Below are 24,930 nucleotides of genomic sequence, written 5' to 3'. Positions count from 1 at the left end.
TGTTTTATTTTATATTTGAGAGGGAGAGAGAGAGAGAGAGCGCGAGCATGAGCAGAGGAGGGGCAGAGAGATGAAGACAGAATCTTGAAGCAGGCTCCAGGCTCTGAGCTGTCAGCACAGAGCCCAACGCAGGGATCAAATTCACAAGCAGTGAGATCATGACCTGAGCCGAAGTCAGGTGCCCAACCAACTGAGCCACCCAAGCGCCCCTGTATTACTAGAAAATCTTAATGAAGTGTGTGATCTATTAAAGATACATTATATCGGGGCGCCTGGGTGGCTCAGTCGGTTGAGCAGCCGACTTCGGCTCAGGTCATGATCTCGCGGTCCGTGAGTTCAAGCCCAGCATCGGGCTCTGTGCTGACAGCTCAGAGCCTGGAGCCTGTTTCAGATTCTGTGTCTCCCTCTCTCTGACCCTCCCCTGTTCATGCTCTGTCTCTCCCTGTCTCAAAAATAAATAAAATGTTAAGAAAAATAAATAAATAAATAAATAAATAAGATACATTATATCACACAGAGTTAAACAGGCAAGATTGAACTCACCTAAAATAAAAGTCAGGAATATTTTTAAACCCGGGGATGAAGTAGTGGAGGAATTCAGAGGTGAGGGCTTATCACCGTCATTAGGCTGACTGTGTTTGCTAAATGGTGCTCATGAAAGGTAGGCTCCTTCCGTGTCATGGACAGAGGTCCATTGTGCCTGCCTGCCTTCCTTTCCTTTCCTTTCCTTTCCTTTCCTTTCCTTTCCTTTCCTTTCCTTTCCTTTCCTTTCCTTCCCTTTCCTTTCCTTTCCTTTCCTTTCCTGGTACACATGGCAAGAGTATGTCAATCTTATTTCTGTATTGAGATACAATTGACGTATAACATTTTATCAGTCTCAGGTATACAACATAATGATTGAGTATTTGTATATATTGTGAATTAATCCCCACAAGTCTGGTGAACCTCTAGCAGTGTATGTAGTTACAATTCTTTTTTCCCTCATGATGACAACTTTTAACTTTAACTGTTTTAGCAATTTTCAACATTCAATGCAGCATTAATAATTATAGTTACCATGCCCTATATTATATCCCCGTGACTTATTTATTTTATACTTAGAAGCTGTACCTCTTTACCCTCACCCATTTTGCCCACCTTCCCACTCCTGCCTCTGGCAACTACAAATCTGTCCTCTGTGTCTGAGGTTTTGTTTTGTTTTTGTTTTTTCTACATTCCACATATACATTCCACACGTTCTGTATCCGTTCATCTTTCTATGGAGAGTAGCTTATCTCCATATCTTGGCTATTGTAAATAATGCTGTGGTGAATATGGGGGTGCAGATATCGTTTCCAGTTAGTGTTTTTGTTTCCTTCAGGTAAATACACAGAAGTAGAATTCCTAAATCATCTGGTCATTCTATTTTTAATTTTTTGAGGAACCCCATACTATTTTTCTATCTTTCTTGATGGTTGCATTTCAAAGATATGGTTCCCAGGTCCTTAAGAAAGACATTCCTGGGTTGGAGAAGATGTGCATCTCAAAAGAGCAGAGGAGGAATCTACAATTGCAAGTTTTCGAAAGTAGTAAATGCTCTAGGAAAAGGGAGGTCAGTGGCTGTGGTCAGGAAGAAATTTGCCTAAATTTAGTCAAGCTGAGGGGAACATTAGGGCCATCATGGTCAGACTGAAGGAAGCATTATATTTGGGAAATGGACCAGGAAAAGATTGTCCACCCAAAGCCACAAAATAGACTGTAGGAAAGAAAATCTAATTTGCATTGTTTTCCTTAATTTGCTTCAGGGCACAGGTTTGCTTTAAAAAAAAATGTAAATATGCTGCAAACACATGTGCGCGCGCACACACACACACACACACACACACACCACAGGTGGCCTGTGAACAACACGGGTTTGCACAGGTCCACTTATATACAGATTTTTCTGATAAATACAGTACAGGACTTTAATGTATTTTCTCTTCCTTATGATTTTCTTAATAACATTTTCTTTTCTCCAGCTTACTTTATTGTAAGAATACTGTATATGAAACATAACATACAAAATATGTGGTCATCGACTATCTCTGTTATCAGTAAGTCTCCTGGTCAACAATACACTATTAATAGTTAACTTTGGGGCACCTGGGTGGCTCAGTCCCTTAAGCATCCGACTTCATCTCAGGTCATGATCTCATGGTTCGTGAGTTCGAGCCCTGCATCAGGCTCTGTGCTGACGGCTCAGAGCCTGGAGCCTGCTTCAGATTCTGTGTCTCCCTCAATTTCTGCCCCTTCCCTGCTCATACTCTGTCTCTCTCTCTCTCAAAAGCAAAGCAAACAAAACAGAACATTTTTTTTTAATGAATAGTTAAGCTTCTGGGGAGTCAAAAGTTCAATGTCAATTTTTGTGTACCAGGGTGAGGGAGGGCATTCTAACCCACACATTGTTCAAGGCTTAACTGTATGTATGTATGTATTTCGGCTACTTATGCTTTCCACTGCTCCCACATGCACCCCCTGCTTGTTGAGTAAACTAAAGTGTGCAACTCCTGTCCCCTGCTAGTGGGCCCGCTAAGTTATTACAGAGAGAGCTGTATCATTTTTCTGTTTGTGTCTTTTTATTAAGATAAACACCTTCCCTTATAGATTTGGTTTCTATGGTTTGGTGAGAGGTTCAGGGAAAATGAAAAAAAAAATCAACTTACATCTTTTTTTTTTTTTATTTTTTTTTAACGTTTATTTTTGAGACAGAGAGAGACAGAGCATGAACAGGGGAGGGTCAGAGAGAGAGACACAGAATCTGAAACAGGCTACAGGCTCTGAGCTGTCAGCACAGAGCCCAATGCGGGACTCAGACTCACGGACCGCGAGATCATGACCTGAGCCGAAGTCGGCTGCTTAACCGACCAAGCCACCCAGGCGCCCCTACCTTACATCTTTAAAGTGAAAAGTTAGGGTTCAGTGAGTGATTCCTTGGGGCTTCCATTTTCCATGCTGCTAATTAAGATGCATTTTGTTTTTCTCCATCAGAACTGAAGTGGTGATATTCATATAGGTGACCAGTGTCTCATAAAATGGACAAGCTTTGAAAAATAGGACTTTGGAACAGACTAACCACCGAAATACACACCTTATAATTTAAGAATCTTCAAAGCCTGTGTCTAATAAGTCTTTAGCATTGTTAGGAAATGCAGAAGTGGGCTCTTATGTTTTCCGAATGTGTAATTGGCATTGCTGATGTCACTGAGCCACTACTGAAACGTGAGGACATGCTTAAAACAAGAAAGGAATGGAGCACATGCACAGATTACAGAGAACCTCTAGAGAAGTTTATGCATTCATTCATTCAATAAAAATTTATTAATTAAATGACTAGAAAAACCTACCATGTGCAGGGCACCATCCCACAGGGCCAGGAACACAGAGTTTCCGTCCTCGTTGACCCAGTATTTCAGTATGGGAGACAGACAGTAAAAACAAAATACTTTAAGTGGCCAGAAGTCTGAAGATGACAAATAGGATCATATGATGAAAGGTGTCTGAGGCTGCGGAAGGGAGGATAACTCAGGTTGCGAGTGGCAAAGGCTTCTCCCAGGAGAGACTGCATGATGAGAAGGAGCCACCTGTGCTGTCTCTGGGGAAGCAGAAGAGTGCTAATGTGGGAAGGAGCATGACAACACACAGGAGCAGGGGGAAGACAGGGTCCTGGAGCACAGGGAAGCCTGTGGACGTGAGGCAGGAGAGAAAGCCTGTACCGGGTTATGTGGGGCTATGAAGGACATGGTTCAGAAGCTGAATTTTTAGGGGCACCTGGGTGGCTCAGTCGGTTACACACCACCTTTGGCTCTGGTCATGATCTCACGGTTTGTGGGTTCGAGACTCGCATGGGGCTCTGTGCTGACAGCTCAGAGCCTGGAGTCTGCTTTGGATTCTGTGTCTCCCCCTCTGTGTCTGCCCCTCCCCCGCTCGTATTCTGTTTCTCTCTGTCTCTCAAAAATAAATAAACATTAAAAAAAATTTTTTTAAAGCTGAATTTTTATTCTAAACACCATGTGGGGCCACTAGCAGGTTTTAGGGCAGCGACATGACCTGACTTGTACTCAGCTAAGTTATCCCGGGCTGGGCTCTGAAACCCGCCACTGTGCTTGGGCCAAGGCCACACCTCCCGTGTGCCAATCCCAGCTAATGACAGGGTGTGACAGGGATATTAAAGCAGACCCATTCCCAGGGTGCAGGGTACTCCTTCATCACTGATGTGCCTTCGGAGACTCCCTGACGGTCCTGCTGAACCTTCTTCACACTGCAGGGTGGTCAGCAAGCCTTGCTCCCTCTCTTCCATAAATGTCACATATGCGTCTGTCTTGGTGCTGTGGTTCTCCGGGTTCCTCTGGCTTCCCGTATTCTCCCCATCAGACCCTTGCTTTTGTCATCCCATCCTATCTTGAGGATCACGATGAACTCAGGAGCTACGGAGAGAGTGAACAAATTATTTGGGTTAAGGAGCTTAAAATTCCATCAAATGACAGTTCCATACAAACAAAACATAGCAACAGAATGACAATAATAATAATTATAATCATGTAATCAGATAATAATAATAATAATACAATCATATAATGATAATGGGGATAGGTGCTACTCACACTAGTGCCCTTAAAAAAGACAATGAAACATGGTGGGGAAAGGATTCAATCGGTAAGTGCTCAAACTAGAGCTTGAATACTGTGTGTGTGCACAATAGAAAGGATGGGGTGCTCCTTGGAAGGGACAGACAGTAAGTGCAGAAGCTCAGGGTCAGAAACCTGCCATGCATTCAGGGCATGCCGGGCCTTTCGTGTCTGGGAATGCACAGTTCAGAACTAGGAACCGTGGGCAAAGGCTGCAGAGCAAGGCATGGGCCAGACCTAGGGCTTTGGTTTAGAAAACGAAGGCTGGGAGAGGTAGCAGGCTTAGAATGGGAATAGCAGATTTTCCTTCCAGAAGGCTCTCTGGCAAGTGTGGAGGAAAAAGACACATTACGAAAGCTCTGCATAAAACATAAAGTACAGCACACTTTTAAGAAAACTCATGGACTTACGGTGATCACCCTACTGTTGTATCCCCAGAGGAATTCCGGTCCCTTCGCCTGTCCTTCTCTCCGAACCTGGATGACTACAACCCTGATATCCCCGAGTGGAGGAGGGACATCAGCCGAGTCATCAAAAAGTCCCTGGTGGAAGTGAGTGCAGACAGTTCCTTCTCTTGTCCCGACACATTTTTCTCTCTGTCTTCCAAGAGCTGCATGGTGAGGGCCTCTTGTGCAGAGAGCTGACAGGGCACGAGCTAGAGCCCGTGGGAGGTCTGGCTAAACACCTGCTTTCTGCGTAGTGGATCCCCATGCAGGCAGACACAGCACAGTCGCTTGGGTTAGGGGGATGAGACTGGGAACAAACACATGGTCCTTCCACCTTGTGAAACTTTTCTTCTGCTTAGAGAAGAGAAACATGGAAATTTATGACCATCATATTCATACGGCAGGGTTCATGATCAGGTCATTAGTAAGTGTAAGATCAGCCACCTGCTCAACACTGAAGGGACACAACATGAATACGATTAGTGAGAGCAACCCTGGCCTCCAGCCCCACAGGCAGTGAGCCCTTGGCACGTGATGGTCAGCCGTCTCTCTGTGTCTCAGTTCTTTTAAAGGCATTTCTCTCCTGCAACCACCCCAATGGGAGGGTATTATTGTCCTCATTTTGCCGGCAAAACAGCTGAGTTTCAGAGACTTTAAATAACTTGTTTAGGTCTCACAGCTAATAAGTGATGAAGTTCCTGCATTGAAGTAAAGGGTCTGAGTCCAGTGTCTGGGTTTGTACACATGAAACACAACCCCCTAAGTTTTCTGGGAGAATACCAAGATGGTGTGGTTTATCCCTGTCTGAGTATCACTGATAATTTGGGAAAACAGTCTCTTTAGGCACATCTTCCCCTGCATATGCCACTTTCATGAGTAAGCAGAGGAATGGGAATATCATCTCATGGAGCTGCTTGGATTTATTGCACGAACCCAGAAAATCAGAGATGAGCTGTCTTTCCCCAGGGTATCTTCTTAGTCTGTAAAGGAAAATCAGTTGAGGGTGTTTTAGCCATTGTTTCCTGGACCCAGGAACATCATGCCTTGTGACATAAAGAAGCTGATGGGCTAAAGGCATTCAGATAACCCCTGCTCGAAAAACAGATCTCATGTCCAGCCTTTTGACAAAGGGCCGGCCTTGTCCTCATTCATGCCATTGTCTGTGTTGATATTTATGTAGAACTTAACAGTATTCCAAAAACTCTTCTCAGTGCTTTTCCTTTGTTAGCACATTTAATCACAAAAGAACTAGCTTCTGATGTAGGTACTCTGATAATTCCCATTTTACAGCTGAGGAAACTGAAATAGAGACCTTAGGTATCCTGCCCACGGCCAAACTGTTAAAAATCAGACTCGAATCAGACCACCCTCGTGGGATCCCAACCACTCCATTCGATGGCCATCCTTTGCTTTATTACATGGAGAAACAGGAATACATGGAACAGTGGGGTGGAGAAGGACTACCTTCATGTGCCTCTGTGTAAATGCCACCTCACCTTTGTCCTCATGACTCAGCGTCCGAGACCTTGGTGGTGGCTAAATATCATGGCCACCAGGGGGCGCAGCGACTAGACGACAGGCCCCCTGGAATGGATCCTTCTGCCCTTGGAGCTGTTTGTCCCTGGGGTGACAACTGGTTTCTCTCCTCCGCTGTCCAAGAGAGATGACTCACACCCCTCAATGAGTCCACAGATACCTTCCTTCCATCTGTAGCATTCTGGGGATCCATATCCCTATAAGCCTCCCAGGTAGCTGCCCGACTCCCCCAGGTGATTTATCAACTAGGCATTAACTCGGCAGTGACCAGTCTTCCAGGCTGCTTTGTCTTCACATTTATAGTCTAGGGATCACATCCCCTGGGCGTCTACCTTTCCACCAGCTGTCCAGAAGGCTAGAAACTCCTGCTCATCAATATTTCCAGGCTGCCGCATAGCATAATCAGCTAAATACAGAATAAACATGTTGACTCAACATCTCTCAGGACAGGGTGTTGTAGGGTGGAGGGGCCAATCCCTTCCAATTTCAAAGACTCCTTGGCTACCCAATCTCAGGAGGCAGCTGACCCAGCTCCTGGTTCCTAGCATCCCACCCTGTCTTTGAGATGGGTAGTTACACTTGGCTAATTCCTTAAGCCCTAAGGTACCGTACTATCAATTGGACTCTAATAAACCCTATAAGAGATACAACTTGGAGTCAACTTTTTTTGTCATTTTTCTTCCAGTTTACTATGTAACAGAATATTATCTAAAAACCAGTTCCCTTTATCTCATCAAATGGTATTTTTCTCTTGACACTTCACAGTGAAATCTTTAAACAAACGTCATTCAATCAACATTTTTGCATATAATGAGGATGATTCAGATATAATGTCTGAGTTTCAAATCGAGGAAGGCCCTGAAAGAGGATGATAGCTGGGATAGGGGCTCCTGCATGTAAGCGTCAGGCGAAGGGAGGCAGTACAGCCGTGCTTGAGAACACGGGCTTCATGGTCAGACCACAGTTCCAAACTCAGCATCACCACACACTGCCTGGGTGGCCTTGGGCCACTGTTTAACCTTCTTCTACCTGCCACGTGTCCTGTGGCAGAAATAGAGATGCAGCACCCACATCCCTTGGGGACAGATTGCTAACTTCGCCCCTGGGAGTGTCATTGGCACGGGCTTCGGCGGCCTTGCACCATGTCAGGTCCTTTCCAGAAAACTCACGTCCTTCTTGCCTGCCTGCACCCCCCACCCTCTCAGAGTACTCCGTGCTTTTCCATGCTTCTCACCACCTTTTCCTGTGGGACTTATAGGAGCTTCTGTCTCTCCCTCAGGCCACAGGGGTCCCAGGCGAGCACATCTTGGTGGCAGTGCTCCCTGGCTTGCCCACCGCAGCTGAGCTCTTTGTCTTGCCCTATCAGGATCCAGCTGGAGAAGGCAAAAGGTCAGCGGAAGACCTGGAGCAGGTGAGTCCCCCAGGTGACGTTCAGGTTCCGCAGCAGTCTGAGCCACACCCCTGCTGGTACCGATCACCAGCACAGCAGCTCTCAGGGCGCTGGACCTGAGAGGGAGCACACTGGCTGCTTGTGGAGTCTTCAGTACTGTGGTCCTCTGTGTCTCATCCGTGATCTGGTGATCCTAACTACAGCGTCACCACAAAACCCACGCAGGAGTGGTGACTGTAGGCAGTGGCTAAACCATTCGGGATATATCTACACACTAGAGAACACGGTATTCACAATGAATTAGATAAATCTGTGTGACGAATTGTTCAAGATACTAAGTGGGGGAAAAAGCAAGTGGCTGAATAATACATGGAGGTTGAACCCATTTACTCCTTTTGTTTCTTACTTTTATCACAAGCGCGTCACGAGAATCAAATGGCATGACACACGTGATGTCTTTTTTTATTTTTTTATTTTTTTTAAATTTTTTTAAATGTTTATTTATGCTTTTGAGAGAGAGAGAGAGAGAGACAGGGTGTGAGTGGGGGAGGGTCAGAGAGAGAGGGAGACACAGAATCTGAAGCTGGCTCCAGGCTCTGAGCTGGCAGCACAGAGCCCGACACGGGGCTCGAACCCACGGACCGAGAGATCATGACCTGAGCCGAAGTCGGACACTGACCCGACCGAGCCACCCGGGTGCCCCCATGATGTCTTTTTTAAAAGGTATGACTTGTATACAAATCGTCAATCCTTTTTATCCCCACTATGTGAAATTAACCTGATTTGTGTTTGTAATAAATGAAGTAATATTAGCTCCAGATAATCTCTAGTGGTTCGTGGGGTCCATTTTTTTCCTCATGTCCACTATCTCCTGCAGTATTAGACTGGTGTGTGTGTGTGTGTGTGTGTGTGTGTGTGTGTGTGTGTGTGTGTTTCTTTTTCCTGCCCCCTTTGATCTTTGGCCTCTCCCTCTCTTCCTTTTAACTTCAAAAGATTCTTTAATCTGTGTTGTGAGGATTATTATTATTATGCTGTTGTTCTCCCTTCTCTACTTCCTCTTCTTCTTCCTATTCTCCCTCTCCTTCCCCTTCCCCCTGCTCCCCTTCTTCGTCATCTGTTGAGATAAAATGATCAGTCTGGAGCTGGTTACCTCATTAGAGACTGCACGATTCTGGTTTCTCAGTTCTTTCTGGCAGAAAGATTAAAAATAGGATTCTTCTCAGGCTCTGAATAAATACTGGCTTTGTCCCCTCGAGCACGTGGAGTTTTTCAGTTTGCTTAGAATGAGCCCATAATCGAAAGGAAACAAAAATAATACAAAAACAGGGAGGGGGACAAAACAGAAGAGACTCTTAAATATGGAGAACAAACAGAGGATTACTGGAGGGGGTGTGGGAGGGGGGATGGGCTAAACGGGTAAGGGGCTCAAGGAATCTACTCCTGAAATCATTGTTGCACTATACGCTAACTAATTTGGATGTAAATTAAAAAAAAATAATTAATTAATTAATTAAATAAATAATAAAAAGAATGAGCCCATAATCTAGTCCCATGATCTGTAGTCTGCCAGGCTGACTAGAGAATCTCCTATAACAGCCTTATAACAACAACCCCACATTACAGCCAGGCCCACCTCCCAGCACACACCCTCCTTTTGACCCTGCTTTCTCAGTTGGCAGAAGGCTCACCTCTGTAATTTCCTCCTTGTACAAGTAAGGAAGAACAAAGCTGTCCTGGAGAGCCCTGTTGAAGTCCATTTCCTAGAGAACTGCAATTGAAGAGCAGGTGGGGTGGGATAGGGGGGATGAGGGGAGTCCATCAGATTTGCTTCTGACCCCGCTCAGCCCTGGCACTCAGTTTCCCATTATTTTCCACAAGTTATCATCTGCACTTGTGACTTGGTGGGAGCAAGAAACGGATTGCCTCTTCTGCCAGCACTGCTGAGAAGCTGGGCGGAAGGTACATCAGTGTCCACAGCCTTTAGGTAGAAACACATACATTTGTTCCTCCTCTGGAAATCTTACCAGTTCTCCATGAAATCCAGATTCTAATGTTTTCAGGTATGGAAGAGAGTCCAGATTTAGAGCCAGCTAATTTCCTATCACATCATCTGTGCATCTCTCTTTCTCCCACTTTTCATTTTTTTTCCTAAAAGGATCCTATTTTCTCAATGAGAAATGTGGACAGAAGAGGGGTACGTTCTATGAAGCTTCTTTTGCTTGTTTATGAATGTATCTTGTTTTGACTCTTTTCTCTGGAGTTCTTGTTTTGTTTTATTCTCTCTCTCGTCTGAGAGAGACATTCTGAGAGATGAGTGGTTGTCCCTGAGGCAGCCTGGTGTCACTGATGAACCATTGAATCAGAGGTCTCAAGGCAGCTGGCTTGTTTGAAAGCTGTGTGACTTAGCATTTGGCACACATTCTGGGGAAATTAGCCATTTTATTAGAACACATGGGAGTAGAAACATGTAAACCACATTTCTAGTTTCAGCTCTGATACCCATTATTTTCATTATTTATAGATGAAGTAATTTAGGATAAGGAAAGTTAAGTAAGTTCCCCAAAGTCACACAATCTGTAATACCCATTTTGTAGGGTATTTGAGAGAACATTAAAGAAATGATACGCAGGGCGCCTGGGTGGCACAGTGAGTTGGGCGTCAGACTCTTGGTCTTGGCTCAGGTCACAATCTCACGGTTGGTCGGTGGGTTCGAGCCCCACGTCTGGGCTCTGAGCTGGCTGGCAGCACAGAGTCTGCCTGGGATTCTCTCTCTCTCTCTCCTTCTCTCTTTGCCCCTCCCCTGCTTGTGCTCTATCTTTCTCTCTCAAAATTAAATAAACTTAAAAAAAAAAAAAAAAGAAATGATATGCAAAGTACTTGGCTTTATAATAAATGCTCATTAAGTGGTAGGTAAATGATGGATACATGTGTGGTCATCTTATGATAACAAGAGAATATATGGAAATGCAAAAGGAAAGTTTTGTTTTTTCTTTTTTCTTTTTTCTTTTTTTTTTTTTTTGAGAGAGGGACAGAAGCAGTGTGAGTGGGGGAGGGGCAGAGAAAGAAGGAGAGACAGAATCCCAAGCAGGCTCCACACTGCCAGTGCCGAGCCCGACGTGGGGCTTGAACTCACAAAATCCCGAGATCATGACCTGAGCCGAAACCAAGAGTCAGGCACTTAACTGACTTAGCCACCCAGATGCCCCCAAAAGGAAAGTTTAAGCTTGTGAAAGAGACTATTGGGCTTGGTCAAGGGCATGTATTGAAGAAAGATGCTGGCGAGAGTGAGAAAAAGAGAAATGAATGAAATCACACAAAATCAAGAAGAGAAGGAGGACAGGCAGAGATAGAAAGCATGGACATGAGTAACTATGCAGGAGTAAGGAAGACCCATCAGAGTTTTCAGTGGATTTGTATCAAGAATGGAATCAGACTAGCAGGCTAGCAATTGTCAGTCTGTTTAAGGAAACTACAAGTGTATCCAGCTTATCTAGGACTCAAAGCAAGCAAATATCAAACCCAGCACATGGGAAATCAGTGTCCTTATATTAGGGAATGTCCCCATCCTGATTTAAAAAGTCCAGTAACAAAATCAACACATAAAACTGAGCCTTGGGTCAAGATGCTGTGACATGGGGTGCCCTTAGAAACCTGTAGTTTTCAACCCTAAGAGGCTGCTTGGGTGCTTCTCTCTGACTCAGTCCCTTTAAAATGAAGGAATTTGAGGTCCCAACACAGAGAAGTCAGCGACTTGCCTGAGGTGACACAGCTTCTGTTTCTACAAGGAACTCAAGCCCGCTCTCCCCCACTCGGCCCTGCTGCAGATGTGGATCAGATACCACTCTGCTCCATGGGCCTGAAAATACCAAGGCTGTTGCACCAAATGAATGAGAAGTGTTCTGTTTTGTTTTGAGTTTGGGGATCTGTTTTCTTTTTATTTCTGATTGCGACTGACAGATAACCAGTTTAAACCGGTTTAAGGAAAAACAGTGACATTATGAGCTTATTTAGCTGGAAGGTCCAAGGATACAGTGCCCACATGGATGAATTCAGAGCCACTCAAAAATGTCACCAAACATGCTCCTCCTTCCCTCTTTCCCCCATCTCTTTGCTACCATATGAGAACGAAGCCAATGGGCAGGCCTGAGAACCCGCCTGAGAACGAAGCCAACGGGCAGGAAGGCAAGGGTGGCCACAGGAATCTCCAGCCTCTATTCAGCTGGCCGGTCAGCCCCATTCAGGAAGCACTGCCTCTCACCCAGTAGCGCCACAGGAGTCTGCACTGGCTTAGCCTGGGTGAAGTAGGCATCTCTTACAAGTCCCTATAGTCAGACAGACAGAGTGCTGCCTCTGACAACTCAGAGGTTTGATATGTTGCCTGGATCAGGGGTTCGGAAAGCCTCTCCAGAATCAACTGGACAGAGATGGGGAAGGACATGGTTCCTCAAAGAAAAATAGGGAGAGAGAAGTAACACCAGGCAGACACATGCAAGTGACTCCCTTTGTAATAAATTCCACAGAAATTTAAAATGAATGCAAAGCAGATCCAAATAACAAGAAGGAACGCCCGCCCCTCCCCACTGCGCCCTGAAGTCTGCACTCAAATCCCAGATGGAACTTGGGAAGGGCTGACCTTACCCCTCTCTTAATGCTCCAGCTGCTTTCTTGTAAATATACAGCACAGATCTCCCAGCAGGGGAAGAAGTGGGACCCTGGCCAGATGGACCCAGAAGATTGTAAGGGTGAGACCCCAGCAAAGGGCTCTTGGCTCTCCTCCCTTGGCTTCCCCGGGGGAACGGGGATGCTGGCTCAGATCAAGCTATCTTGTCTGTGAAATAAATTGAAAATTCCTCACAGTGAGAAGTACTTGACCTTGTTATCAGGATAACGTGGGCAGGGTTAATCAAGTGACCTCTGTCTGGGAGGTTCTACCAGTCTTTATTTCAGATCTCTGGGGAGTAAGAAAAGGCTCACTTGCCCTTAGCTGGCCTCATCAGGGATAACACATCCTGCTTCCTCAGCTTCTCAGGTATGGAGCAACCTTCCCTCGGCCCCCCACCCTGTACTCCCTTGCTTCTGAGTCCTTGGAAGCGAACTGATTTGTATCTGGCTCTCCTGGAAGGAGGAAAGACCATCATGTTCTGCCAAGGTTGTTTGTGATGCTGTGCTGGGGAGATAGGGAGCCTACATGTTGTCTTGCAGAATCTTAAAGGGCATGAAAACATTTAGAAGAAACAAAACGATTATGGAAAAAAATGTCAACCATCAACAATGAATTTTCTCCTTAATTGTCTCTCTTATCATATACCTTTGACAGATGCAGAATCCACCATCTAGGGGTACCTGTGGCTCAGTTGGTTAAGCGTCTGACTTCAGCTCAGGTCATGATCTCACAGTTGGTGGGTTTGGGCCCTGCATCAGGCTCTCGGCTGACGGCCGGGAACCTGGAGCCTGCTTCAGATTCCTTGTCTCCCTCTCTCTCTGCCCCTCCCCCATTTGCACTCCATCTCTCTCTGTCTCTCAAAAATGAATAAGTGTTAAAAAAAAAAAAAAAATTCAAAATCCAGAGAAAGGAAAGGTGTCTCTGGAAATGGAACAGTCTACTAGCAGCATTTTAAGGAATTAAAGATTCATTATGAAATATAATTGATAATCTCAGACTATTACCTGCATAATCTGCCCTGTCCAGATTTTTTTAACATGGGGAGTTGAATTATAGAGATACTCTGGAGTTTACGAAGAAGAGCATTAAGGCAGGAAACTCTAATTGAAAGTTGATTAGGTAAGAGTTGGACCAGAAGGAATATGGCAAAGGGAGACAGAAACTTAGAGCTGGTGATGGGGAATACAAGGGAAGGAAATATGTATAACCAATGTTTCTTCATTATATCACGCAGGAAACTTCTCAGGCACTTTAATCAAGCTGATTCTTTTGGGCTAAGAAGGAAGGGAATGGAGTATGCTGGTGTTAGATAGAATTAGTGTTTGGTTCCATTGCCCTCTCCATGATATAACCCAAAAATTACGCTGGGTGAAGCGGGAAAGGTCTCCCTCTTTGTTGAGGGATCCCTCAAAGAGATCCTTCTTTGTTGACTCCAAAAAGATGATTTTGCAACTGCTATTTGAAAGGACCTTAATAATGTAACAGGATCAGGAGTGATCTACTTGGGCCAGCTCCAAGGTCAATACAGGCAAGTATCACTGAACAGGGCACCAGAATGCTGTCTACGTTCAGTAGGCTTTGCATTCCTCCTGCCAACTTCAGAGATAAACATTAATCTTTTGGCCCAGTGTAGCTTTATCATTGATACATCTGCCAACGACCATTTTGCATCTATAGTTTGACCTTGTACCATTTCTTTGGCTTATAAATTTCATAGATTTACCAACTTCTCTGTCCTTAAATTTCTCTTTTTTCATGTTTCAGTGTTTGACACTTCCATTACAACCTGAGAGTGTGTTTTCCCCTATTGGTTTCATTTAAAATTGTTTGTATGTTAAATGTGTTCTTTGTGTGGTAACCGTCACTGCTGTAGACTGAATATGTCCAGCTCAGGGCACTTGGGTGGCTCAGTCGGTTAAAGTATCTGATTTTTGATTTCAGCTCAGGTCATGATCTCATGGTTTGTGGGATCAAGCCTGGCGTCATGCTCTGTGTCGACAGCGCGGAGCCTGCTTGCAGGTCACTCTTTCCCTCTCTCTCTCTGCCCCGCCCTCACTCTCTCCAAAATAAATAAATCAACATTAAAAAACATATTTCTAGTTCCCTGCCTTCTGGATACATGATAGGGTTGTACCTTGGAGTCTCTTCTGTGGGCAGAACCGTGTGACTCATTCTGGCCAATGCGCTGGGAGCAGAAATGATTTGTGTCACATCCAAGCTGAAGTATTCAAATGCCAGTTGTAGACCCTTGAGGGCTCTTTTCCCTCCTGTAGTGCTGTGGATAGAAGCATCCGCCAGGCTGTGTCCCTATGTAACCATCATGAGCACCACTGCCTACCTGCAAGGGGTAGGAAATGTAAGCCAGAAATATGCCTTCATTGTTTGAAGCCTTTGAGATTCGAACACTGTTCCCTCTGCCTAACCTAGCCTATTCTGATTGCTATACTTAATGTTATATGTTGTGAAGAAGATAAGGAAGAGAATTGGCATTTTCTCTGTAGCAGGTCCCTCCCACTATGCTCTTCTGATGGCAGCTTTCCCAGCATTTTTATCTCGTCCCCACTGTGTTTTTAGCTGGTACTTCAAGTGAAACTTGAATCACACGCGTAGTCCACCACGAGGCGGATACCAAGAATAATATGTTGTTTCTTTGATCGTGATTATTTAGCTGAGGGAGAATAGAAAATGGACTGTGTAGGAGAGCAGCAGGAGAGGGATCACAGCACAAAGGATACATGAAATTTGCTAAGACAACACACTTTGGACAGTAAGAGAAAAATAAATATATGGAACTGGCTTCAGCAGGTTCAGTGTCCCAGCAGCCACACATTATTCCACTTAGTTTGTATCATGCCAGCTTTTGTGTTTCTCATTCAGGCTGCTGCCACTATGGATTCCCTATGGATATGCCAATCCCTATGGATTCCAGCTTATTCCACTCCTTTTGTAGCCGAAGTCTCTTCCAAACGTTACAAATTGTATTAGCTGGTGAACAGGATGTGGCAGACCAGAGGAGAGGGTTGGCAATTGCCTGTCCGCGCAGCTTACACTGGTCAGCTGACGTGGGACTGCTGTCACAAGCCGTGCACCTCACAGATGAATAAGAGATGGCAGCATAATTACTGAAATGCTACAGTTTGTTTTGTTTTGTTTTGTTTTAATTTCCTACACCTGATCAGCCAGACCTCTTTCCAGGTACCTTTTGCTCTCTCTTTTTGTCACCTGGTTCGAGGAAAACATTTTTAATGACAATGCCCCAGGATTAGGAGTCAAACAAAACCAAAGTCTGGTGTCAACTCTTCAACTGTTAACTGGGTAAACTTAGGTATGTCCGGTGAGATCCATGGTCCTTTCCGTGGAGACACCAGCAGGCTGTGTTAGAAAGATAGTAACAAATATACAACTCTGCCACTATAAAGTGTTCCATGCATATGAATTGTATGGTATATTATGTATCTGTGTATTATATAAATAAAAAGTAAGTTAGGATCTGATGAAAAATATAGGGTAAATAATGGTGCAAGCGGCATGAAAAAATTTTAAATATTGTCCAAATCTGTCAACAGTTTCATACTAATTTATTTGAATAGAGAATTGCATGGTTATGATTGAGATTATTCTTGTGTGCAATGTACATTTCATTTAGTTTTGTTTCTGTGTATAATTTCTTTCCCACAGATATGTGTTCTTTATTGCATGTCCTTTGATGCAAGTTAACTACATGATACTTACTTTCTGCTACCAGATTATTTTGGCATAGCCTGCTTAATTTTGTAAATGATACAGATAAATCCAATGAAGTAATGTTATAAACCAAAACAAATCTTGGAAGTTAATTATCTCACAAGGAACTCTCCTGGAGATTATAAATTAGAAATTTGTTGTTCTGATGAACTCTATTTTCTGGTTTAGTTATTTGCATCTCTCACTTGAGGAAAAAACATCTTCGGGAATAAGAAATAAATATCACTTCAACTGGTTGAAAGAGGGAAGTCTTTCTCTTGCAAATAAATGTTTCCCTTTTGGCCACAAGATGGACTCTGCAAAATAAGGCAGCTCTTCAATTACTTCTGACAAGTCTTTCCTATTTGAGTTAAAATAATTTACTACAAATGTAAAAAAAAAAAAAAAAATATATATATATATATATATATACACACACATATATACACATATATGCATATGTATATAAACACATATATTTCACACATATTTATACACATTTCTCTCTGTGTCTGTGTGTATCTGTTTCATAACCAAAACTTTTCTGATTGACCTCTACTAAAAATCCTCTGTCAAAGTCCCATAACAACCTTACCAATTGAATTATAAGATACGACAGGAACCTATACATTGCAACACTTTAGAGATCACAGAGGAAAAACATCTTATATAGTCTGTGTTAAAAATCTGTTCCTATAAACCTGGAGCATTCTGGAAGATCCTGCGTGTCCAGGAAAAAGAGTAGACTAACATAGAGGATAAAGTTGTTTTCACCATAATTGTATCACAGGCTTGTTTTTCTGCATGGTTTGCCAAATGAAAGCATTTGAGACGCTGAGCTTGCACTGGATCCCAGGTGTTGAACTGCGGGTCACTGACAGTCCTCCCAAGTTCCCGTTGTTAAGCAAAGAAGTTCATGTGCAGGGCAGTTCAGTTCCATTACCCATCAGGGGCTTCTGCCAGGAACTCTCTGCTTCAAAACAAAGCCATCAGCCCCTGCTTAATTGATAAAAGAATCAATCAAAGGTGTCATTTTGGCAAATCGGTGGACTACATAAAACTCAACAAATATAAAAGGGAAAAAAATGGTGGGTCAGAAAGCATCTAATTGGACTTAAATAGCGTACTAAATAAAATATTAAATTGATGATTAGAATATTAAAAGTAAGGCAAGGAGTCCAGATAAAAATAACAGGGGTGTGGTTTTCCCTAATATCTTTTCAGAAATTGTTCGAAAGAAGAAGAAAATTGAGCTGGGTTTTCTACTTTGAACAAGTGAACAGTGCTGCCTTGTCTATAAAACTGTCCTTATGCTATTCCTACTGAAACATGGTCCTTTGCCTCTTTTTAGGGTTAAATATTTTGTGGTCCAGAATTCCGTAGGTCTGCCCAGTACACCTGTGTCAGCCTGGGGAGTTGTTTAGCTGATGTCCATAGGCATGAAACAAGGATCAGCCAATGCATTACCTAGATTGTGCTTTTTATTATTTAAGCAGAACTATATTTACCATTCAATACATATTCATAAAGTATCTATTCTGTGAAAGCCACAGTATACAGTTGGGGGAAGGAGAAGGGAGCACAGATGAGATGGAGTCTACTATCAAAAGTAAAATAAATGAATACAAACCTCACCAGAATACATAAATTGTACAAAATCACTTCTCTTAAGTTTTTATATATAACAAATGCTCTTTCAAAAAACTGGGCATGGCTTTTTCTAGGATGATATAGGATAATGTTTTAAGAACAAATTTTTATATTTACTATTTGTCCTATTTTGTTGGATGTAAATTCCGGTCATGCTTAAAACACCATTATGTCTGCATATTCTGGAATAAAAATTCAAAATCATACGAGACTCATTTATATAACTCATGGGATGCCTTGGTAACTACAGTAAATATCTCTCAACATGTAGTTGATATGACAGTTTTGGTGGACTCATTATGACACTTCTTCTTTCAGATATCAGAACTGCTGATTCACAAGCTCAATCAAAACTCGGTGCACTTTGAGCTGAAGCCTGGGGTCCAAATCCTTGTCCATGCGGCTCACTTAACAGCAGGTCAGTTTACAGGTCCCTGGCTTCGGGCTAGTGGCTCTAGCAAAGGGGGATCCCAGTCTGTCTTTTCATCTTAGCAAGACGAGGTGGTACCACTGCTAACGAGAAACAGGGCATCAGTCTTTGGAGGTTCCCTTGCCTGGCATTTGTACCCTAATGAGGACCTGTAAGAGTAAGGTGACTTTTGTACTTAGGCACCAGCAAAACTGTCAGGGAATCACCTGGATACACACTCCTCAAATGATGACACGCTCCATCTCAGCAGGAGTCTCAAAAATAGAGTTAACCTTACAAATAACCTTTTTTCTGATCTTGTTGCAAAACTTTATTTTCAGTTATTTACGTTATCAAGAGTTTTCTTTCTTTCAGTTTTGGGATAGTGAGTAGAAATAACCAGGACTTAAGAGCTGTACAGGGCCATAGCCAAGAGCAACCCTAAGTTGGTCATGCATGATCTCAGTATCCTTGAGCTTCTGTCTATTCACCTCCAAAAGGTGGTTGGGAGATCCTCCTCCTAAGGCTATATAGAAATCTCAGTGATAATTCAGGTAATTCCAAGTGTATATAGATACATATTTTTGTGTTACATTAATAATAAATTAATATTTACTGAGTACGTATTTTTACAGAGTATAGTTCTGGCACACCATGGAATACAAAGGCCAATAGGAAATGGTCTTTGTCCTCAAAAAACATATAATCTGATTGTGGTGTGGCAAAATTTGGTGGCAGCAATGGTGATGGTGCCATGGGGTTGGGAAATGGGCAGTAACGGGGTATCTCAATGAGTAAAATGCATAAATGCTTAAATAGAGACTTGGTGTACTTAAGCACTAGATTTTGCAAATTTGCAGCCAGATCATAGGTTGCAATCTGGGCTCCCTCACTTCCTTGTCATATAGACCTTGAGAAGAGACTTAACATCTCTGAGGCTTAGAGGTGGCACTCTTACCTGTGTCCATGGGATTGTGTGAGGATTAAGTTAATTCGGGTAATGTACTTAGAGTAGTGCCTGGCACTAATAATAGTAAGCCATTGTTTCTCTTTCTATTTTTTTATTGTTAACAATCAAAGTTGTATAGGAAATGTAAAACAGAAAGAAATTGTGTGTAGTCAGAATGATACAGGAAGGCTTCATGGAGAAAGTAGTCTTTGGGAAGAACCTCGATGGATAGAAAGGATTGACCTCCAGAGATCATTTCAAGCACCAAAGCCCCAAGGAAGGATCATGAAAGTCTCCAGGGTTTGGGAGATGCTGAATAAGTGGGGAAAAAAAACAGCAACTTCCACCTCCCTTCTCTGGTTGTCTGGAGATTCTGGAGGTGTGCCTAGGTCTAGAGGAAGGCCAATGAGGTTGGCCACTGGCCTGTTTTCTCCTTGGATTCTATTTTTTGTATTCTTTATTAGGGTTTCATGAACTATTTTATTTAGAAAAAAAAATCCCACTGCCTTAAAAAATACTTAAAAGTCACTGTTGTGAGGATGAGATATGGAAGTAGAGTATGGAAATATGCCAGGCTGCCATTTGTACTTACTTTGGTGGGCTCTGGGAAGCCATCAAGGTGATTGAATGGAGACATAACTGAGTCAGAGTATCACTTCAGATGACCCTTCAGAGCAAGGAGGATTGAGGAGGGCTGATTTTCTATTCTCCAGCTTGTCATCCTAATTCATCCGTTGAACAGGCATGTACCGAGTACCTTTCTACTCTGATCCAAGCAATGTCCTCAGCATAGGACAGAGTCTGTGCCTTCATGAAGCTTCCATCACTGGGGAAAGCCACACAAGGAACAAATTAACAAATGCCCCTTTTTTTTTTTTTTTTTTTTTCAACATTTTTTATTTATTTTTGGGACAGAGAGAGACAGAGCATGAACGGGGGAGGGGCAGAGAGAGAGGGAGACACAGAATCGGAAACAGGCTCCAGGCTCCGAGCCATCAGCCCAGAGCCTGACGCGGGGCTCGAACTCACGGACCGCGAGATCGTGACCTGGCTGAAGTCGGACGCTTAACCGACTGCGCCACCCAGGCGCCCCAACAAATGCCCCTTTTTGAGTTGTGTTGCTATGAAAATGCCATGAAGAAAATGAGAAAGTGTGAGAACATCGAGAACAATTAAATAACACCTGTGAGAGCAACTGTTAAGCCTCAGGCAGGAAAGAAAGCTGCCAATTTAGCTCAGGGCATTTGATAATCTAGATGAACTGTTTCCTCCCAAAAGGTCGACCTTTGGTCTTTGGTGAATGGTGGTGACACAGGGCAGTTACACATGGCTGGTTGTACTTGAAAACAAAGTACAAGGACATCAGTTGCACTCATTCCCATGTGGCATCATAGCCACGCCATTGACGCATTTTTCAAATGACTGGACTGTAACAACTTCAAATTGTTTTCAATAGATTTACCAATCGGGGCACCTGGGTGACTCAGTCAGTTAAGCTACTGACTGGAGCTCAGGTCATGATCTCATGATTCTCGAGTTCAAGCCCCTCATGGAGCTCTGTGCTGACAGCTCAGAGCCTGGAGCCTGCTTCAGATTCTGTGTCTCCTTCTCTCTCTGCCCCTCCCCCATTTGTGCGCTCGCTCTCTCTCTCTCTCTCTCTCTCTCAAAATGCATAAACATTATTTTTTTAATAAAAATAAATAAATAGATTAACCAATCAATCCAATTAGACAGTCCAGCTTGTTTAGGTGGCAGACTGAACCTTACCATCCTCTCCTATGACAGCTAGAGTTCCTTGTTCCCTTTTGGTTTAGAGGTTAAAGACAACTGAGCCATACTCCACACTGAACTCTGGGTTTGAAGGGATGTGGCCAACTAGTCCATCCCCCATAGTGCAAAATTTGCTTTACAGCTACTCAGATTCTAAACGAACACTATCTTCAAGCAACATATTTTTCTGTGGAGTAGCTTCATTTATTAGAAAAAAACCTCCCTTACTGTTTACCTGGGACCTCTGTTGGTAAGGGGACTGTCCTCGGTTAAATGAGGCAGAGAACTAACCCCACTCCTTCAGCTCTGGAGGCCACCTGCATTTTCCACCTTTGCTTCCTCCCATGCTTCTACTCTAGCAGTTACTTTATGTGCCTGACTTTTATTTAACTGATTATCACATCACACTCCAGAGATGGTTCAGAATATTTTGCTAAATTCTAAATCTTATTTTAAATGTTACCTGAGGAGGCTTTCCTGTAATGACAACTGGTAGAGCTGGGATCAGGCTGAAAAATAGGGATCAAAGAAATGGGCAATTAGCTGAAACTGGTTTGGCCACAGCTTGGCCAAGGGATACCTATATAGCAAAGGCATCCAAAAGCATCCATGTGGGATTCATAGTTGCAGATAGGAAAGAAAGTCCATTCCTGATAACCATGAGGGTTAATTACACTAGTGTAAGTTCCAGCAGGCAAGGAATAATGCAAAGTTGGGAGGATCTGGAAAATTTATCCAATTAATGTCTATAGTTCGTTCCACCACTGGGAATTTGGGGGGCGGATCCCTGGGAAGAAGTGGTGGCAAAAGGAAGGTATGTTACCGGTGCTCAGGTAAGCGCACTGACATTTGAAGAAGAACTTCCTGCAATATAGATCTATATGATGCAAGATTACTAAGAGAATAAAATAAAAATGAAGCTCGGGGCACCTGGGTGGCTTGGTCGGTTAAGCGTCCGACTTCGGCTCAGGTCATGATCTCACGGTCCATGGGTTCGAGCCCCGCGTCGGGCTCTGTGCTGACAGCTCAGAGCCTGGAGCCTGTTTCAGATTCTGTGTCTCCCTCTCTCTCTGCCCCTCCCTTGTTCATGCTCTGTCTCTCTCTGTCTCAAAAATAAATAAACGTTAAAAAAAATTAAAAAAAAAAAAAAAGAAAAATGTAGTTCGAGGCAAAACCCCAATATTAGACTAGGTAGTTGGAAGAGAGTGAAGAAGTCTTTGACTTCCAACCACTGTGGCTTATTCAGGGTTCTTCTCTGTTAGATTGGAGAGTAGGGCCTTTTGACAGGATGACTTCCAGACATTGATCAAGTGGCATTATTGATCAATTATGACTGGCCCAGTGACTGGAGTAGATGTAGACTTCTATGTAGATAATCAGCTCCAGTTTGAAGAGTAAAGGAAGAGGATGTCAAGGGCTGATGGAATAACGGAGTTGGAGACTTGCTGTGTTGAGTGTGGCCATGTTCCCCATCACTGCATTAGAACTGGTGCAACATCACTCTTGGCCTCACTTTGACTGCAAAAGACAAGATTTAGGTTAAGGTGTGCTCTCTTTAATGACTGTGACGAGGAAGTGAAACGTGTGATGGATCAGTTTCCCATTGGAGATTGCTCCTAAATTAGCCCTGGCCATTCGATGTTGTAAACTGTTCGAACAGAGTAGCAGATTGTGTCTGCCGAGACTTTCTTTAAGTTGAAATTAGCACACTCCTGTTTGGGTGGCTAGGAAGAGAAGGCCGAAGGTCCCTGGGGGAAAGAGGAAAACCGTGAGGAAGAGTATTTGAGGCAGAATGTCTACCTCACTCCCTTTCCCTGCCTTTCATCCCCCCTGCAGGCAGGAGGAAATAAAAATTGAAAAAGAAGAAAAAAGAAAAAGGAAAAAGGACCACTGTTTGCAACATTTCATGTCTCCTAAGCAGGATTGCTAATACCTTCCTAGGGACCATTCCAGCACACTGCTGCATTCCATTAATTGCCCAGCAGATGTTCAGCAGGCTTCTTTTAAAAATGTTTGAGCCAGAGTATGTTGCTGGTGAGAGAGGCAGTGCATAATTTGGTTTGTCTCCAAGGAAAAAGAACTGTCTCCTTTCAGGAATTTACTGGCCTTATTTTGTTTTTCAAATTCAGTTCCCTGTTTGCTTTTATGGGAACACAAGGTAAGCACTTCTAGGTCTGGATGTCATTAGAGACTGGATTTAAGCTGTTTCCCCCTACATGTTCTACCTGGGAATTCATTAGCTTTGGTATCTACACTGAGCTAAACTTTGAACGCCGTCCGTGTTTTGTTCTTAGCCACTCCTGTGCTTCTCCGTTTCTTTTCACTTCCTCTTGAGAGCTCAGCCACTCATGACAGCTAGGTTTCTGAAATTCTGTTTGTGGAAAAAGGGATTTGAAATTGCATGTGAGTAGGGAGAGAATGAGACTATTAACAAGAAGTTGAGGGAGGGCTGTGGCCAGAGTGGCTCTCTTTGGCTTTTGAGACATGAAAGCAGCCGTGTTTAGTGGACAAAGGCCATGATGTTCCGCAACAACCCAGAGAGTGGGAAAAAGGAGTAGAAATCGATCAAGCCAGGTACCGGACTAGAACGCTGGTGTTTTGACTGAAGTGTACCTTTGCTCATGCTGTTCTCAACTAGAATATATCTACCACCTTCACCACCTCTCTGCATCTCCTAAGTCTGTTTGATTTTTAAGACTTAAATCAATGCCAACATTTGCATGGTTGTCTTTCTAGAGACTTTTACCCAGGATATCATCTATTCCTTCTTTCAACTCACATGGACTTTTTAAATCTATATTTGTCTAGTGATGATGGTAACCATTATACCTAACAGAGAACTTGCACATATCAGGTGCTCAATAACTATTGCCTTTATAAATAATTAGATGTGTAAATAATTTATAACCACTAGAGATATATTCAATATCCCATTCCCTCAGTGAACCTTTAGCTTCAGTTTACTGGATTGTGAATCTGTTCCATGACATCTTGCCTCTTAACAAATAACTGGTGAGGTAGACCTGGCCTTCTCTTCTCCAATAAGTGTCTGCGGAAAGCACATCTTTGTGTTTTTCTTATGTCACATGTCCCTTCAAGAGGCATTATAATTGTTTATATCCACGTTGTGGGAAATGAGAAAGTTGAAGAAAAATTAGAGTTCTGTGTCCCAGATTAAGGAAACCTAGAGAGGAGAAGGACTGGCAGGAGAGCTGTTCCAGAAGGAGACTGCACCAAGTATACGTAGCAGCCCTATTTCCCTGCCCTGGTCACTGGCAGGAGTGTTTCCCATGTCACACTGTGCCTCACTTCATGGCAGAGCTCAGGGTCAACACGTTAGATTGCACTATCTTGACCTTGTCAAACCAGACCTTCTTCACATCTTTTGTGACATCTCCCTTGAGCTCTCTCTCATCCATGGTTTTACCCTGGCCTTCTATTATTCCTTGGTATTATTTTTATTTACCTACATTCTTCCACATCTTAAGAGCTACGATGTCATCCCAGGGAGAGTTTTTCCAGTAAGACTCACAGGAAGGCTTCAAATCAGATGCAGAGCATTTGATCTCTGTTGGTGCTTATGAAAAGACAAAGTTAAGCTGTTAAGAAGATATCCTTAAAATGCCAGCGGTTTTTCTCATTGCCCCTCATACTTGGAATTTACTCAAGGGCGAGGTCCATTTCAGATTTATCACCTTATTCCTCAAGTGACACTGTGCCTTACTTTGCAATTAGTCCTTTAAACCTT

General features: G+C 43.3%; 1 protein-coding gene across 7 annotated transcripts in view; it reads left to right on the top strand.

Annotated features, from left to right (window-relative positions):
• The window catches only part of SORCS1 (sortilin related VPS10 domain containing receptor 1), a 546,182-nt gene that overhangs the window by 465,935 nt on the left and 55,317 nt on the right, over window positions 1–24,930 (top strand). For all 7 annotated transcript variants that reach the window (XM_053909904.1, XM_053909903.1, XM_053909906.1 and 4 more), the window contains exons 22-24: window positions 5,085–5,197; window positions 7,908–8,039; window positions 18,373–18,472. In XM_053909904.1, coding sequence (XP_053765879.1) covers window positions 5,085–5,197; window positions 7,908–8,039; window positions 18,373–18,472 — 345 coding nt within the window. The remainder of the gene's footprint in view (window positions 1–5,084; window positions 5,198–7,907; window positions 8,040–18,372; window positions 18,473–24,930) is intronic.

The sequence above is a fragment of the Panthera pardus genome, unplaced genomic scaffold (genome assembly GCF_024362965.1).
Source record: "Panthera pardus isolate Hobbes unplaced genomic scaffold, ASM2436296v1 HiC_scaffold_22, whole genome shotgun sequence".
NCBI lineage: Eukaryota > Metazoa > Chordata > Mammalia > Carnivora > Felidae > Panthera > Panthera pardus.
This window is presented reverse-complemented; position numbering and strand designations above follow the sequence as displayed.